Source organism: Neophocaena asiaeorientalis, unplaced genomic scaffold (genome assembly GCF_003031525.2).
Source record: "Neophocaena asiaeorientalis asiaeorientalis breed wild unplaced genomic scaffold, Neophocaena_asiaeorientalis_V1.1 scaffold91, whole genome shotgun sequence".
NCBI classification, from domain to species: Eukaryota; Metazoa; Chordata; class Mammalia; order Artiodactyla; family Phocoenidae; genus Neophocaena; species Neophocaena asiaeorientalis.
Window position 1 is genome coordinate 9,504,485 of NW_020173198.1, and position 15,408 is coordinate 9,519,892.

Consider the following 15,408-nt stretch of genomic DNA (forward strand, 5'->3'; position numbering starts at 1 on the left):
GAGAAGCAGACAGAGGCCAGGTCATGTTGGGCCTTTCAGGTCTCGAGGTGGGGCTGATGTTACAAGGGTGGTGTTAGATGAATCCATCTCCCCAGGCAGAAAAATAACTAAAAGACAATGCGGTCCTGGGGAGGTGGGAACTGCATTCCATGGATCCATGCATCAGACCATCTGTCCGTCCACTGACACCTCTGTTCATCCCTCTACGCACGCATGCATCCATTCACTCAACCATTCAATGACTGATCTGGTGCTTACTTTTTGAGTTAAACCCTGCGTTAGGAACTGGGGAAACAAAAGCACAATTAAGCATGGGATTTGTGGCCTAAGAGACCTGGATTCGATGTTGAGCTCTTCTGCTTCCTAGCTACGATCCAGAAAATCACTGACTCTCTATAGGCCTCAGTTCTCTAATCTGTAAGATGGGACTAATGCCACAACTTCATTAGGAAACTGGTTTGTTACTGGTTTATTACTAACATAGGTTTAGGAGGAATCACTGGTTAGGGTGAAAAATGAAAAGGAATAGAAGTTCTACCATAAAAATATACCAAAGCTCCAGGTTGGTTGGTGCACTGATATTGACCACCCTGAACCTTCTCCAGGCACAGGGCCAGCTTATCTTTGGGCCTCTTCAAGTCCTCTTCTCCTCCAGCTCCAACTACACGTGTCAGAGCAGAAACAGAGCCCAGCAAGTGGACTGCCAGAGGGGATGTCGTGTGGTAGTTTCTGGCCTCTTACCTCAGAAAACTGAAGCCTCCCAAAGTCGCTGGGTGGGCTGGCGATCTTGAAGACTTTCTTTGGCATCACCCATGTCTCCAGGGTCTCGAGTTTGCTCACGGCCAGATTGGTAGCGTGATGCTTGATCAGAAAGCCCTGGAAACGGTCAGCAAGGAAGTAGAGGTGGACAGAGGCTGGGTGGCCCATTGGATAGTACCTGAAAGACATGCACAGGCTCATGCAAGCTCATGGGTCAGGGCTGGACGTGTGTTGGATCACAGTGGGGTTCCCCACCCATCACGCTGGTCCTGTCCTTAAAATAATCCCCATTTTATACAAAGCTCACTGTGTTCCTGAAAGCTGCTCCCTGTGATCCTATGATCTCCATAACTGTGAACAGTAACTTTTTGCTGATCATAAATGTAAGACATGCTGACTGTATGAAAGCACAATCAAGAGAATAAAAACGACTCCTTTCGATGCTTCTTTCCATAGACGATGTCAATTCACAGCCATTCACCGACCCTCCAGTGCTAGGCACTGAGAAGCGACGGCAGCGTGCGAACAGTGTCATCGTGACCTGTTTCTTTTCAGCCTTATTTTCTACACACATATTTACATAAATCCTACATAGCTGGGACCGTCATATACACACTGGCTATATCCTGCTTTTGCTTCATAGTATCTCCTGTGCATTATCACGTCTTTGAATAGTCTCTGAAAACATGATTCGTGTGTGTGTGTGTGTATACATTCTTCCATTGTATGTAATACCATGATATGGAACTATAACACCAAATATGGTATTATCATATTATAGAGAAAGTTCCCCATCATTGGGTGTTCAACTGGTTTCTAATTTTTTGCCATTCTAAACAATGCTGCATTAACCATCCTTGAGCAAAAATGTTTTGGGGAGCATCTTTCTTCCTCTCTAATCTCCAAGGGGCTCTTGATGTCTGCTGCCCAAGTTTATCAGAAAGGTGGTACTGATTTACACCTCACTGTCCTTACCGGTGGCACTGGGTATGGTCCTTAAAAATTACTGCCAAACTGAGATAAATTCTTACATACACAAGTAGGTAGCTCGTTTTAAGATGCATGCCTTTGATCCACAAAGGCTTCTCGCTGAAAGGGGCAGGGAAGCGAAGCAGAGATGCCCAGAGGAGGGGGGAGCGAAGAGAGAAGGAAGGAGGAGCCCGGACGAGCCCAGTTCTTTGCCCTTCCTACTTGTGAAATGAAAAGCTGTCGGCTTCTGCAGTATGTAAGGCGCGTGGTACTTAGAGGGTGCTTGTGGTTCCTTAATGACAGCATTCCACAAATCACTGTCCCTCTCAGCCTTCCTTTCCTCTGGTCCTGCTCTGGAGTTTGAATCTTTATGTCTGATTATAACAGTTAGGGAAGCCGCCTTCCTGTGTTACGCATCTCCTGAAATCACTGCCTTGTTATCGGATGCCTTCGGGGCTTTGAGAAAAAAAACCTGCACTGTCTTCAGACTGCTTGCTGGGCATTCCCGGCCCACGCAAGTCCACTTTGGTCTGGACTTTGGCAGCAGAAAACCCTCCCTCTGGACTGTGCTGCAGACTCACTGCCATGAGGACTGTTCTGCATCTGTGCACTTCAGTTCAGTAGCCTCAGCCACTTCTGACAACCGAGCACTCGAGATGTGGCTGGTGAAACCGAGGAACTGCATTCTAAATTGTAGTTAATTTAGACTTAATGTCTCCTCGTGGCTAGTGACGATTGTGGACAGCACAGATGGCACTGTGAAAGTGTCCTGGGGTTGCCTGCATTAATGTCTGCAACTTGTCACCTCTCCTGTCTCTTTCCCATGTGACTCTGTAGGTTTCCTTGCACCGATGAGGTGAGTCTATTCCCCCATCTCAAATCTGCTTTGGCCAGAAGAGGGGGATGTATCATGCCAGTTCTGAGCCAGGGCCCCAAGTAGCCTGGCACATTTCCACTCTCTCTTGCTTTTCTGTGATCACCATGAGAGCACACCTAGAGTAGCCTGTGGAGGGATGAGACACTCAGAGCAGAGCAGAGCCACCCCGGGTATCCCAGCCGAAGCCATCCTAGATCCGCCAACCACTCCCAGCCAAGACCTACAGCTGGCTGCAGACGCAGGAGAGAGGCCAGCTGAGCCCAGGAGAACTGCCCAGCTCACCTGCAAACTTGAAGGCTCTGTAAATGCTTATCGTTTCAAAGCACTGATTTGGGGCTTGTTACACGACATTATTGCAATAGGTAAATAATAGGTCGTCAGTGTTTGTTCTGTAAGGTCGTCAGTGTTTGACTAGTAAAGGTGGAAGAAAAGCAGGACGGATTGTTGTCATGGGAGTTAAAAGAAGAAAGTGTTTCCAGAAGGCTGTGGTCAGTTGTATGGGGCGCTGCTAAGGGGTCAGGCAAACAAGCAATGGTCAAGTGCCCCAGAAATCTAGGAGTTAATCTTGGGTTGCTCGCTTTCCCTTATCTTCTTCCAAGAAATCCTGTTTTCTCCACCTGAATCCAACCTCTACTGTCCTATGCACCGCCAGCATCTTGGTCCAAGCCAACATCACGTCTTGCTGGACCTTTGCAGAAGCGTCCTTACTCGTCTTCCTCCTACCTTTGTCTGCTATAACTGATTCTCATAGTAGCAATATGCATCGTCCCTTCCTTAAATACTGCAAGGGGTTTTGCTTATGCTTGGGTAAAACCCAGACTCCTTACCTGGTCTAAAACTCCTACCTCTTTCTCTAGTCTCATTGTTTCCCTCCGTCCCAACCTACCACCTTCTAGCCACGTGGACCTTTTTTTTTTTGGTACGCGGGCCTCTCACTGTTGTGGCCTCTCCCGTTGCGGAGCACAGGCTCCGGACGCGCAGGCTCAGCGGCCACGGCTCACGGGCCCAGCTGCTCCGCGGCATGTGGGATCTTCCCAGACCGGGGCACGAACCCGTGTCCCCTGCATCGGCAGGTGGACTCTCAACCACTGTGCCCACCAGGGAAGCCCCACGTGGACCTTATTTTGGATTCTTGAACATGCTAAGCTCATTTTCACCTCAGGGCCTTTGCATAGGACATTCTCTTTGCTGGAGATGCTCTTTTCTTCTTATGGTTGCATGGTTGTCTGTCTTATTTTGCTTAAATGTTACCGTCTCAGAGAGACCTTCCTTGACCCCTGAACTTAAGTCACCAGCTCACTGCTGTTACTTGAGTTTATCTTCATTCTTCATTCTCTATAGATCTTTCGTTCTTGTTTCTGTGAGCTGGGGTACAGCCTGCTTTCACACTAGCATGGGAGGGCCTTGAGCTCGGGACCTGGTCTGTCTGGGTCATGGCTGAGCACCCAGTGCCTAACACAGCCTGCCACATGGTAGGTGCTCAATCCATACTTACTGTTTGAGGGAAGATTCTAGAAGGATTTTCTCTTGAACCCTTTGCTTCTAAGGTACATCTAGGGAACCTGTAACCCAGGACTGAACACAAAGCCCACTGGTACCTCCTCTAGATTCTATATGGTAATTAAGTAATTAAGACTAAGAAGGGAGTTGTAACAAGATGCCAGGTGCAATACAATAGAACCTAAAGGATGCCTCAGGTGCATTCACTTGGCCCAAAGGTGTTTTTACTTCTTATTTAAATGAGGTGGGTATTAAAAAATTTAGGAGGCTCGCACATAAATGTGGATTTCTGATTTGTCTTGAAAATTCAGGAGATGTGACTGGCAACTCCAAAGGTACATTCCTACAAGGAATGTGCCGGAGGGCAAGGATATGCTGGCGGTCAGCACCGGGGCCCCGGCGGGGGTCCCTGGTTTACAGGTCAGCCCACCCTGCGCTGAGGATACATGCTTCCTGCCTGGTCCTGATGGCATTTGAATTTGAGGACATGTAATAAAATACTGACATCCTTATCTCTGGATAGGGCTCACAAGAAAACTTTCAAATTGCCATTTTGAGATTTTCTGCAATGAACAAATGTTATTACCTAATGAGGAAAAAAATCAATAAATATTATTTTTATGAAAGGTTATACTATAGACTAGAAAGACACAATCTGCCTGAAATGCCCAGAGAAAATGAGACTCCTGAAATAAAGTTTTCACTTGCTGTTTCCCCAGATAGCCCAGGGGTAGAAATTTACTCTTTTTTGCCTTTGGGACAAGGGTCCTTTGTCCTGATTTATTTGCAAGCTCATATTCATAAATATATATTGGCTTTTCCCACGGCGAGGCACAATGGTTCCATTACAATAAAAAATGTGGTAGAAGCCAAAGGATTCCAGGCCTGAGGCAACTTGATGGCTTGCTTAATCCCAAAACAAATACCAGGTAAAAATTTCAACAACTATAAATCAATTGGAGGAATCTTTTGAAATTTTCTATAAGATTATTTACCTTATAAATGCTATGAAGCCTGGGATTAAAACTACTCTTAAACGGCATTTGCCTCCCAAGCATCGGGCACTGTGCCATCTACTGGGGACACATATGTGGTTCCCTGGCCAGGGATTCTAACCCCGGACTAGCAGGGGGAAAGACATTCACCAACAGCCTTGATCCAAGACACTGCTGCTAAGTGCAGTGGGAGTGTTGGAGGCTACTTTGGGCTCAGGAGAGGCACGGGGTGGGCTATCAGGGGAGCTCTTAGCAAGTTTCACAGAGGATGTGGCACCTGAGATGACCCTGGAAGACTGGGAAAAGGTAGAATGAGTGGGGACAGTGGGGACGGTCAGCAAAGAACAGCGCAGAGGAAGCGATGAACAGTTCATGTAACCAGTGATGGAGCACAGCCGGCTCCCTATTGGCTGCTTTTGGCAGTTTAAGAATATTGGCAACTAAGATATCAACAACAGCATAAACATGTACCAAGCACTTCATATGTAAAATACTGTTAAAATGGGGATAATAATACATAACTCATAAGGTAGTTTTGGAGGATTATCCCCTTTAAACCTCACAACACCATATGCTGTAAGGCTTATGATTACTCCCATTTTACAGATGAGAAAACTGAGGCTCTGAGAGGTTCATGACTTGTCCAAGGTCAATAGCTAGTAAGTAGAGTGGAGTTCAAATGGCAGGTCCTGGGTTCCTAACCCATTCTGGTCTCCCTTTTAACTAAATCAGAACCTGCAGGGAGAGGAGAGGGAAGGCTGAGGGAAAAAACTGTTGCAGCCCTGTGGAAATCCAGCTGGCGTGCATGCATGGGGCCGCATGTTTTCAGAGTTTTAGGGAACAAAATGGTTCCTTTCCTCTCTTTCTTCTGTTCTTGAGAAGAGGGAAGAGCGGGGCAGGGAGGGACACAGAAGGCTCAGTGGGGAAAGACTGATATTAATACTTTTTTTTCTTGGTTGTTTAAAGAGGGAGGTGGGAGGCAGAACAAGAAGGAGAAGGAGAGTGGCTAGAGGCACTTCTGGGAACCCATCCTCAGGAAATAATCAGAAAAGAGAAGGGGGATAAAAGAGGCTTTCTGCAAACAGATATTCATCAGAACATTATGTACAATGGTCCATTACTGACAATAGCAACAGGAAAGGGCTGAATTAAGCAAACTCCGGAATTCCTACTCAGTGGAATACTAGTGGCATTAAAAACGGTCATTAGGGCTTCCCTGGTGGTGCAGTGGTTGACAGTCCGCCTGCCGATGCAGGGGACGTGGGTTCGTGCCCCGGTCCGGGAAGATCCCACATGCCATGGAACGGCTGGGCCCGTGAGCTGTGGCCGCTGAGCCTGCGTGTCCGGAGCCTGTGCTCCGCGGCGGGAGAGGCTACGATGGTGAGAGGCCCGCGTACCGAAAAAAAAAAAAAAAAAAAAAAAAAAAGGGTCATTATCCTTAAGGAAGCTGCAGAACAGCAAGGAGAAGACGGGCTAGTATTATAACGCCGAGCGAAAGAAGCAGGACACCAAATCCTCGTTGTCACTGTGGAAATACCTGCAATGTACATTGCTAGAGAACGGAAGAGAAGGTACACGAAATGAGAAGGGTTGGCTGGCTTAGGGAAAGGCAGGGGAGAGATGGGGTGATGTTGAATCGTTTTCCCACCTTCCGTCTTCTATTCATATATTCTAGAACATTCTTTCCTAAAGTGTCAACTGGTACCCACTAGTGGTAGATGAGACGATTCTAAAGGGTACATGAACATTTTAAATAATAGTTCTGCCTTTTTGTGATGTTTTTGGTTATGTTTTTTGGTGTAACAATGATAGTATGGTTACATTTTAAAAAGGAGTGAATTTTCAGAGATAAAATATTTATGGGATTTGCTTCAATCAAACTGATCTGGGACAAGGGGAAGGTGAGTGAAGGCGCAGATGAAACCGCATTGGCCGGGAGCTGGTAATTGCTAGAGCTGGTGATGAGAGATGGGGTTACACTTTTCTCTCTATTTGGTGTATATTTGACATTTTCCATAATAAAAAGTAAAAAAAAAAGTTCTGTATTTTCATGATTACTTTCCATGTGGAACAAAAATAACTAATACGGTGACATAAAGCTTCCTTCTAAAATACATATATTTAGCACAAAGAATGAGTCCACAGAAAGGAAATAATTAGGTAAACATTAGATCTGCTATCCTGAGAAGGTAAAAGGGTGACGAAGGCTTAGACAGGAAATGCTCTGAACGCTGGGATGTCTGCGTGGATGATTTTAGGGAGAAGCATGCGTGGAGCCGCAGCCCCTACAGAGGAGGGCGTTCCCTCATCCCTGGTCCCCCTGCTCCCTGGCTCACCTGCAGCTGTTCTCCCCGGCGTCGTGCAGCAACAGCTCTGCCCGGCGGAGGCCCAGGCGGGAGAAGGAATGATACAAGGTCAGCGTCACGTCGTTCAGGCTGTGGATGCCGTCAGGCTCATCGTAGACATTCTCCCAGTACGCGCGGAGGCCCGGGGTGCCCGCGGGGTAGTTCCCATACAGGTAATAGTCCAGCTGCCCAATGATTTCCTGATTCACCACAGCTTCGAACTTGCGAGCAAAGAAGGTGGGCCGGGCTGTCTGCTGCGCTCATGAAATCAAAAGAACAATGTCAGGAAGTGGGGATAAGGGTAGGTGGGTATTTAGGAGCCGGGCTCTGCAGCCAGCCTGCCTGGATCCACATCCCAGCTCTGACACTTACTGCCCTCTCTGTTCTCAGTTTCCTTATCTGTAAAAAGGGTGTTAGGATTGAATGAGTTAACATTTGTAAAGCATTTAAAGCAATGATGGACATGTAGTAAGCATCACTTAAATATTTGTGAAATAAATTATATCCTAGATGTTTATAGCTGGGATGGATCTCAGAAATCATTTAGCTGGAGGTCTAATACCTCTTACGGATATATTTTAGTTGTCCAGAAGAATGTTTTAAAATTGAATTAGCTGACAACATTTAAAAGGTAGAAGAGTTTACAGAAGCAACTTCTGGTTTCCCTCTGAACAGAAACGATCTGGCCCCATGTTCCTACATTCCTTTAAGTAGTTAAAGCTGAATAGCACCTGTCCCTTTAGATGGGCATGGGGTTTTTGGCTCACCACAGTCCCTACCATTCCCTATTGCCTCCTGGGCATTGTAACTGACTTACAGACTCACAAGGAACACCCTGGATTTACTGATCGGAATCTTCAGGAGTGGGGCTCAGAAATCTGTATTCTTCACAGGCTTTGAAGGTGGTTCATTTGCTCACTAGGGTTTGAGGATAATGCGAAGGACACCTGACCCGGCTGCACATCAGAGCCACCTGTGGAGACTGCGGAGTCCTTCCCGCCGACCTAGTGAACCAACATCTCTGAAGATGAGGTTTAGGAATCCGTATCCAAAAAAAGCCTCCCGGGTGATTATGCTGCAGTGTTTGAGAACCATTTATGTAAACCAAATTTTCAAGGAGGCTGAGTCCCAGAGAAGAAAGGGACTTACTTATCTAAGGTCACACAGCAAGGTATGGCAGAGCCAGGATTCAGATACAGCGTCAAGGGTTAGAAAAATAAAATACTGAGCCCTTATTATCTACCAGGTCTAAAACCATGGTCTGGGGCAGAGATCAATAAACCTTTTCAGCAAAAGGCCAGACAATAAGTATTTCCAGCTTTGCAACTACTCGAGTCGGCTGTCATAGTGTGAAAGCAGCCGCAAACAGGTAAGCGAATGGGCATGCAGCTATGCTCCAAAAGCACGTTATTTACAAACACAGGTAGTGGGCTGGATTCAGCCCAGGGGCTGTAGTTTGCTGACCTCTGGTCTAGGGCTACGGAAACAATTAAAACACAGACCGCTCCCTTGAGGAGCCTATGATCTAGTGTAATTATTGACCTTAATTTGGGTCTAGCATTGTTCTCACTGCAGTGGATTAATAGCAACAATAATGTCAGTAAAAACTCCTGAGCACGTGCTATATACAGCGCACTGCATTTCGTCATTACCTCTAATCCTCCCAACTCTAATCCTCATAACTCTGCAAAGCAGGTGTTACGATTCCCATTTTACAGATGAGGAAACTGAGCTTGGAGAGGGCAAGTGATATGTACAAACTCACACAGTTGTTAAGATTTGAACCCAGATCCGATGACTCTAAAACCCAAGCTCTTTCTTCTGCATCATCCTAGGATCACACTGCTAGTTGGGGGAACTCGAAGCCTCAATAACAAAAACCCTTGTTAGTATCTGGAACATCCCATCTGCTCTCTGCTTCATGACCCTTGGGAACCATACCCCCTTCTCTGTGGTGAAGGGGTCAGGTCAGTTCCCTTATAGCAGCACTGAAAAGAGCCAGACCACGTAGGTTCAAATCCTCATTCTGCATCTTTCAAGCTGTGTATGTCTTTGGGCAAGTCATCCAGGGCCTCAGTTTCCCCATCCTTAAAATGGGTATAATAATATGGGTACTTAGCATAGAGTCTGGCACACGGTGTTAGCAGCTACGAGTATGTGACTATTATCACTACACCCTTAAGCCTGCTACCAGGGGCTTCCAAGTCTTCGTTTTCCGGAGGCAGAGAACCAGACTCAGTGGCAGGGCAGTCTCCTTTCTCCTCCCGAGATTCTCTGATCATAGCTGGAGCTCCTAAAGGGCACATTTCCATATGTACAGTTCTCTTCCTCGGAGCTCTTTCAACAAGAGCTCAAGAGTTCCACGCAGGCAGCAGTTTCTTGAGTCTAGATGTTGGGGGATATTCTTGATCTTTGTTTACTGCGAATTAAAGAGCTGTGAGCACGTAACTCAGTCTCTATGTCAGCTCATCTTTATCAGAGACCACGATGTCCCCAGGATGCTGGGACTGGAATACAAGTGCCAGCGCCCAGGAGTGGCCCCAGAGGGGCAGTGCACCCAAGAATCACCTGGCTTCTTGCTCTAAATTATGAAGGTCCTTTGCAATGAGGGTGATGACTGGTCCTCTACGAAAGTGGGAATTCTCCTCTATTTTCTCTTTTGAATAGGTCAAATATTCCCCTCGCCACCCTCTTTCTGCTCAGCAGATCCTTTCTGCATGGACAATGGAACTAAAATGTCACCCAAGTTCATGCCTCAATTAACATGGGTTTGAGGAGGCCCCCGGGTAGCTCTCAATCTGCCACCAAAACAGACCTAAAGTATACTTATTGCAGCAACTGCTGACGCAGGCGAAAGATGTTAGGTAGGAACCTTGAGGGAATAAGAATGACGGGATGAAACCTGCTGTGTATTCTGCACCTGACCAGGCATGAGACCAGGCTGGCAGCGGGGTCTGGTGGAAAAAGCCCAGGTCTGGAGCTGGAAACACCTGTGTGGGACCTCCCACCCTACCACTCCACAAGCTGCATGTCCATGGACAAGCAAGTCCCTGCCTCTGTGCCTTGGTTTCCCCACCTGCACAATGGAGATGATTTCTACCCGATGAAGCCAACGCCCACAGAGGACCAGGCACACAGTCTAGGATAGAACAGACCCGTACCCCGCGCTTCTCTAACAGAATAGCCTCCTAGTTGCTTGGGGGTCTCGTTACGATGCAGATTCTGACTAGCAGGTCAGGAGCAGCAGAGATTCTGCATTTCCAACAAGTTCCCTAGTGATGCTGCTGCTGCTGGTCTGTGGACCACACTCCGAGGAACCAGGCTACGAGGGTGGAAGTTTCACGGGGCAGTCCGTGTCCTCCCTGGACATTTCCATTATGTACCAGAGAAAGGCAGCAGGGGCACCTCGGACTGGGTTACCAGCCTGGCACTGCTGTCCCCCGCAATCCCTCCCCAACGTTTGTGGTCTGGGAAGCAGCACATCGTCTCCATGTGGTGGCTCTAGTGACCGCAAAGTGACTGTTTAACCACTTTGTAGCCTTCTGTTTGTGCTCTGGGCAGTTGAGGCTGGGCATGGTGAGGCGGAGAGGAGGAAGAACTCAGGGTACTGGCCTAAAGGGAGTGGGAGGTGTGCTCGCACGGGGTGGAAAGAGGTCGCCATCCTGAATAGGTCTGGGGTCCAAGGCACCCTTGGTGCTCACAGCAAGCAGATGGGGCACTGGCCACCCTCCTGTCTCTGCTCTCCCCAGAACTATGAATCGATGGGCCTTGCAGAGATACCTGTGAAGGCAATAACATTTCTTCTTGTTCCTCCTTTAAAGTTCACAGAGCGCGGTGTTTTACAAACTTGTCTGCTCATCAGAATTTCTCAAAGTGTAATATATTAAAAATAAAAATTCCTGGACCACACTGGAGATCAAAAGCTCTCAAATGGGGATGAGTTTGCCACCAGTGGACAGCTGGCGATGTCTGAAGACATTCCTGGTCGTCGTAACTGCAGGGTGCTACTGGATCCCCACAGGGGACATTAGGCAGCATCTGGGGACGTCCCTGGTTATCACAACATGGGGAGGTGCTCCTGGCACCTAGTGGGTAGAGGCCAGGGAAGCTGCTAAACATCCTACAGCCCCCTCACCCCAACATAGAATTATCCAGCCACAATGTCAAGAGTGCTGAGGTTGAGAAATTCTGCCCTCTAATCAAGTTTGTACCCTATATATTTTTTGGCGGTATGCGGGCCTCTCACTGTTGTGGCCTCTCCCATTGCGGAGCACAGGCTCCGGACGCACAGGCTCAGTGGCCATGGCTCACGGGTCCAGCCGCCCTGCGGCATGTGGGATCTTCCCGGACCGGGGCACGAATCCGTGTCCCCTGCATCGGCAGGCAGACTCTCAACCACTGCACCACCAGGGAAGCCCCCAGAAATATATTTTTAACAAATATTTCAGGAGATTCTGATTGAAAGGCAGTATAGAGAAATGGATACAAGTATGGCCTTCGGAAACAGATATATTGGGCTATGTGACCTTGCATAAAGTTACAGAACTTTCTCTGCCTCAGTTTCCCTATCTCTAAAATGGACTACTTATGTATGTATGTATGTATCTTCTAAGGCTGTTGTGGGGTTAATGGGTCAATACAGGGAAAGTGGTTAGAACATCCCTTGCATGGTGTTAGTGATCAATAAACGTTGGCTACTGTTGACGTTGTTATGATTATCATCAAGAACCAGGGTTGGGGGGGCTTCCCTGGTGGCGCAGTGGTTGAGAGTCCACCTACCGATGCAGGGGATGTGGGTTCGTGCCCCGGTCCGGGAGGATCCCACATACCGCGGAGCGGCTGGGCCCGTGAGCCATGGCCGCTGAGCCTGCGTGTCCGGAGCCTGTGCTCCGCAACGGGAGAGGCCACGGCAGTGAGAGGCCCGTGTACCGCAAAAAAAAAGAAAAAAAAAGAACCAGGGTTGGAAAGTGCAGGATCCAGTGACCTGCAGGGCTGCCCTGGATGCCTGCAGACGCTGGCTGGAAGGCGCGGCTCACCTGGAAGCGGTGAAAGTCCTGCGGCTTGAAGTCGTTGGGGGAGCAGCCGCACCAGTCCACGATGTGCTTGTACTGGCACTTGCAGCCCAGCTTGCGGTTCCAGTTGGTGAGGCGCAGGTTGTTGTCCACCATGGTGTCGCAGTGGGGACTGTTCTCCAGGACCGTGTGGAAGAAGGACTGCGGGGCAGAGAGGGGCCAACATGAGACCTCGTCCAGCCTCCCTCGAGTGGGCTGGGGTGAGGGGTCCTTCCCGAGGGCCACCTGACAGTGAAGGGACTCTCCTGGAGACTCAGCTGTTCTCTCTGCAAATGGAGTCAGTGCCAGTCCAAGCCAACCAAGGGAACCCTGGAGGTTTTGTCCAGGGTGGCTTAATGCTGCTTAGAAGTTACTGCTCCGAGTGTTTCTCTAAGATGTCTCTCCCCAGCAGCCTAGAAACTGATTTCAAGACATCTCTTATCACCCAGGACATCCTCTGTCCGCTCAGCAGAGAGAGAAAGTCCCTTAGGGTATGTCAACACATTGGGACCAGAGAAAAACACTGGGACAAGTTTCTAGAAAACCCTGGGCCAAAAGGGCTCTTGATTTTGCAAATAGTTAGACCTGAAACCAAAGAGACTCAGGTCTGAGATATCTTGAAAACAAAGACTGAAGCTCTGGAATTTCACTCCTGGGAGAGGGCAGCCAGAATCACGGATGCCCTCCTGCCCTAGTCACTGGAGTGGCGACTACAACACTGGGAGGGGAGGAGGTGGGGGTCCATTGGACTTCCCACTGTCCGTGGTGCTGAACCAGGTGCCGTAATCTCCCCCTATTTCTGAGGCTTGGTCAACCTCTCCTAGTAATCTGAGAAAGAGGCAATGTTGAGAGTGAAAAGAGAGACCAGAGAAGAGACACATAGTTGGAGCTGCTGAAAGAGAGAGAGAGAGAGAGAGAGAGAGAGAGAGAGAGAGCGAGAGAGACTGACTTCTATTTGGACAACTGTTTTATAACAACCTCAGATACCAGGCAGATACGTTCTCCCCTGCTCTCTGCTTCCTAGGGAAAGCTGTTGGGGAACACGTGTCTTCCTGTTACAAATTCATGGCACAGCCTTCAGATTTCTTCTAAACTCATCCCCTGGAGGTGGTCTGGGAGAAGGGCAGGACAGAAAGGCCGGGATGGAGGAGGTGGGATCTAACAGGGATGCTGGAGTGTACAGTGCCTGTATGCGTTGGGAAGTGGGGGATGGTTGGGACAGAGAGAACCAGCATTGGGACGGGCACCCTGATTAAACAGCCAAAGCCCCAAACAGTCTCTTCTCAATGGGTGAGTGGACAAAATGAGGCTCTATCCACACCCCAGCTGCCCTTCTTATGATGTTAAATGACATGCCTGTGAACCTGCATTTTAAGCTTGAATTGTCTACAAGCCCAGAGAGGCACATATTCTCCATCAAGCAGTGGGGGAAAGTACCCAATTATCCATTGCCCTGTGTCCTTTTGTAATGATACAGAAATTCCCTGCAAGACAATGGATGAGGAGGTTATCAGACTTGATAGAAAAGGTGATTTTTGCTGAAATAGGATTAAAAGCTGATTACTTAACATGTGTGCAGAATAGCAAAACCTGGCCCAGTGATGACAAGCCCATTATCCCTCAGGATTGAAGTGGGCAGTCAGCCTTACTCAGAGCTTGGCCTTGCCCCAGATGTCGGTGAGGGATGTGGAAACCATCAAACGAGTTGCACTGTTTTGTCTGGCCTAGAAACACACAATCTGAGTGGTCCAGAGATGGGGCACAGCCAGGAATGGTGGACCATTCATGGGAGGTGTTGCAGGCTCAATAGAAACAGAACCAGCTCTGGAATTTTCTGGAGTTGGAAATTAGGGTGAAAGTGAACTGGAGGTCAGGGAGCTAATCTAGAATCTCTCAGTCCAGGTCTGATAAGAAGGCCGCTGGCATGTCAGGGGCAACACTTCAGCACTGAGTCCCTACCCGTTTCCAGACGGGGCTGGGGCTGTTTCAGAATACCCTGCAATCTTACACAATAGGACTTCTGAAATGGACTGAATGTTTGTGTCCCCCCAAAATTCATAGTTTGAAATCCTAACCCCCAATGTGACAATGTGAGGAGGTGGTGCCTTTGGGAGGTGATTAAATCATGAGGGTGGGGTCCTCATGAATGGGATTAGTGCCCTTATAAAGGAGACCCTCACCCCTTCCATCATGTGAGGACACAGGAAGGACTGTCAGTAGTCAGCCTGCAACCCAGAAGAGGGATCTCACCTGACCATGCTGGCACCCTGATCAAGGACTTCTAGCCTCCAAAACTACAGTAAGTACATCCATTTTATTGTATTTTGTTTTAGCACCCTGAACTAAGACAGTTTCCCATCCTGAGGTGACAGACTTCCCAGAGCTTTTCAAATACTTCCAAAAGCCGATAGGAAATGCCAAGTCCCAAGTATTTGGACACAGTGACTGTCAATGCAGGGGGCTAGTGCAAACCCAACAGAAGCCCTGGCTTTGGGATCACTGGAATTTCTGGTGTGACTGATGAGGCCAAAACTACTGTCTGTCAGGGAATGATAGAATACTATTCAAAATTAGAAAAGGAATTCTTGGTGTTGAAAAGTTATTACAGGATTGGTAAATGTGGAGGATCTGTCAAAAGTTGATGTGGGTGTTTCCTGAAAAAGCCATCATATACAGTTGTGCAGGTTACACACTGCACAATTCTAGGGGGCACCATTGCTATTGTAGGTATGAGAGCTTTGTATTTATATAAATAACAGTTTTCTGGAAAATGGCAATAAAGTGTCTTGTTCTAACAAAATCAGTATATGGTGATGGTTTTACGACCAATGGGAGCCAAGTGTCTTGAGGAAGAACTGCCTTTTTTACTTTACATCTTTAAAGATGTTGTCTAGATTGCTGGTGGCAGCATT

General features: G+C 48.0%; 1 protein-coding gene across 1 annotated transcript in view; it reads right to left on the reverse strand.

Moving 5' to 3' along the window:
• The window catches only part of XYLT1 (xylosyltransferase 1), a 304,620-nt gene that overhangs the window by 13,751 nt on the left and 275,461 nt on the right, over positions 1-15,408 (reverse strand). The window contains exons 9-11 of the mRNA XM_024744361.1: positions 12,482-12,658; positions 7,437-7,699; positions 742-937 (exon numbers count right to left, since the gene is read on the reverse strand). Coding sequence (XP_024600129.1) covers positions 742-937; positions 7,437-7,699; positions 12,482-12,658 — 636 coding nt within the window. The remainder of the gene's footprint in view (positions 1-741; positions 938-7,436; positions 7,700-12,481; positions 12,659-15,408) is intronic.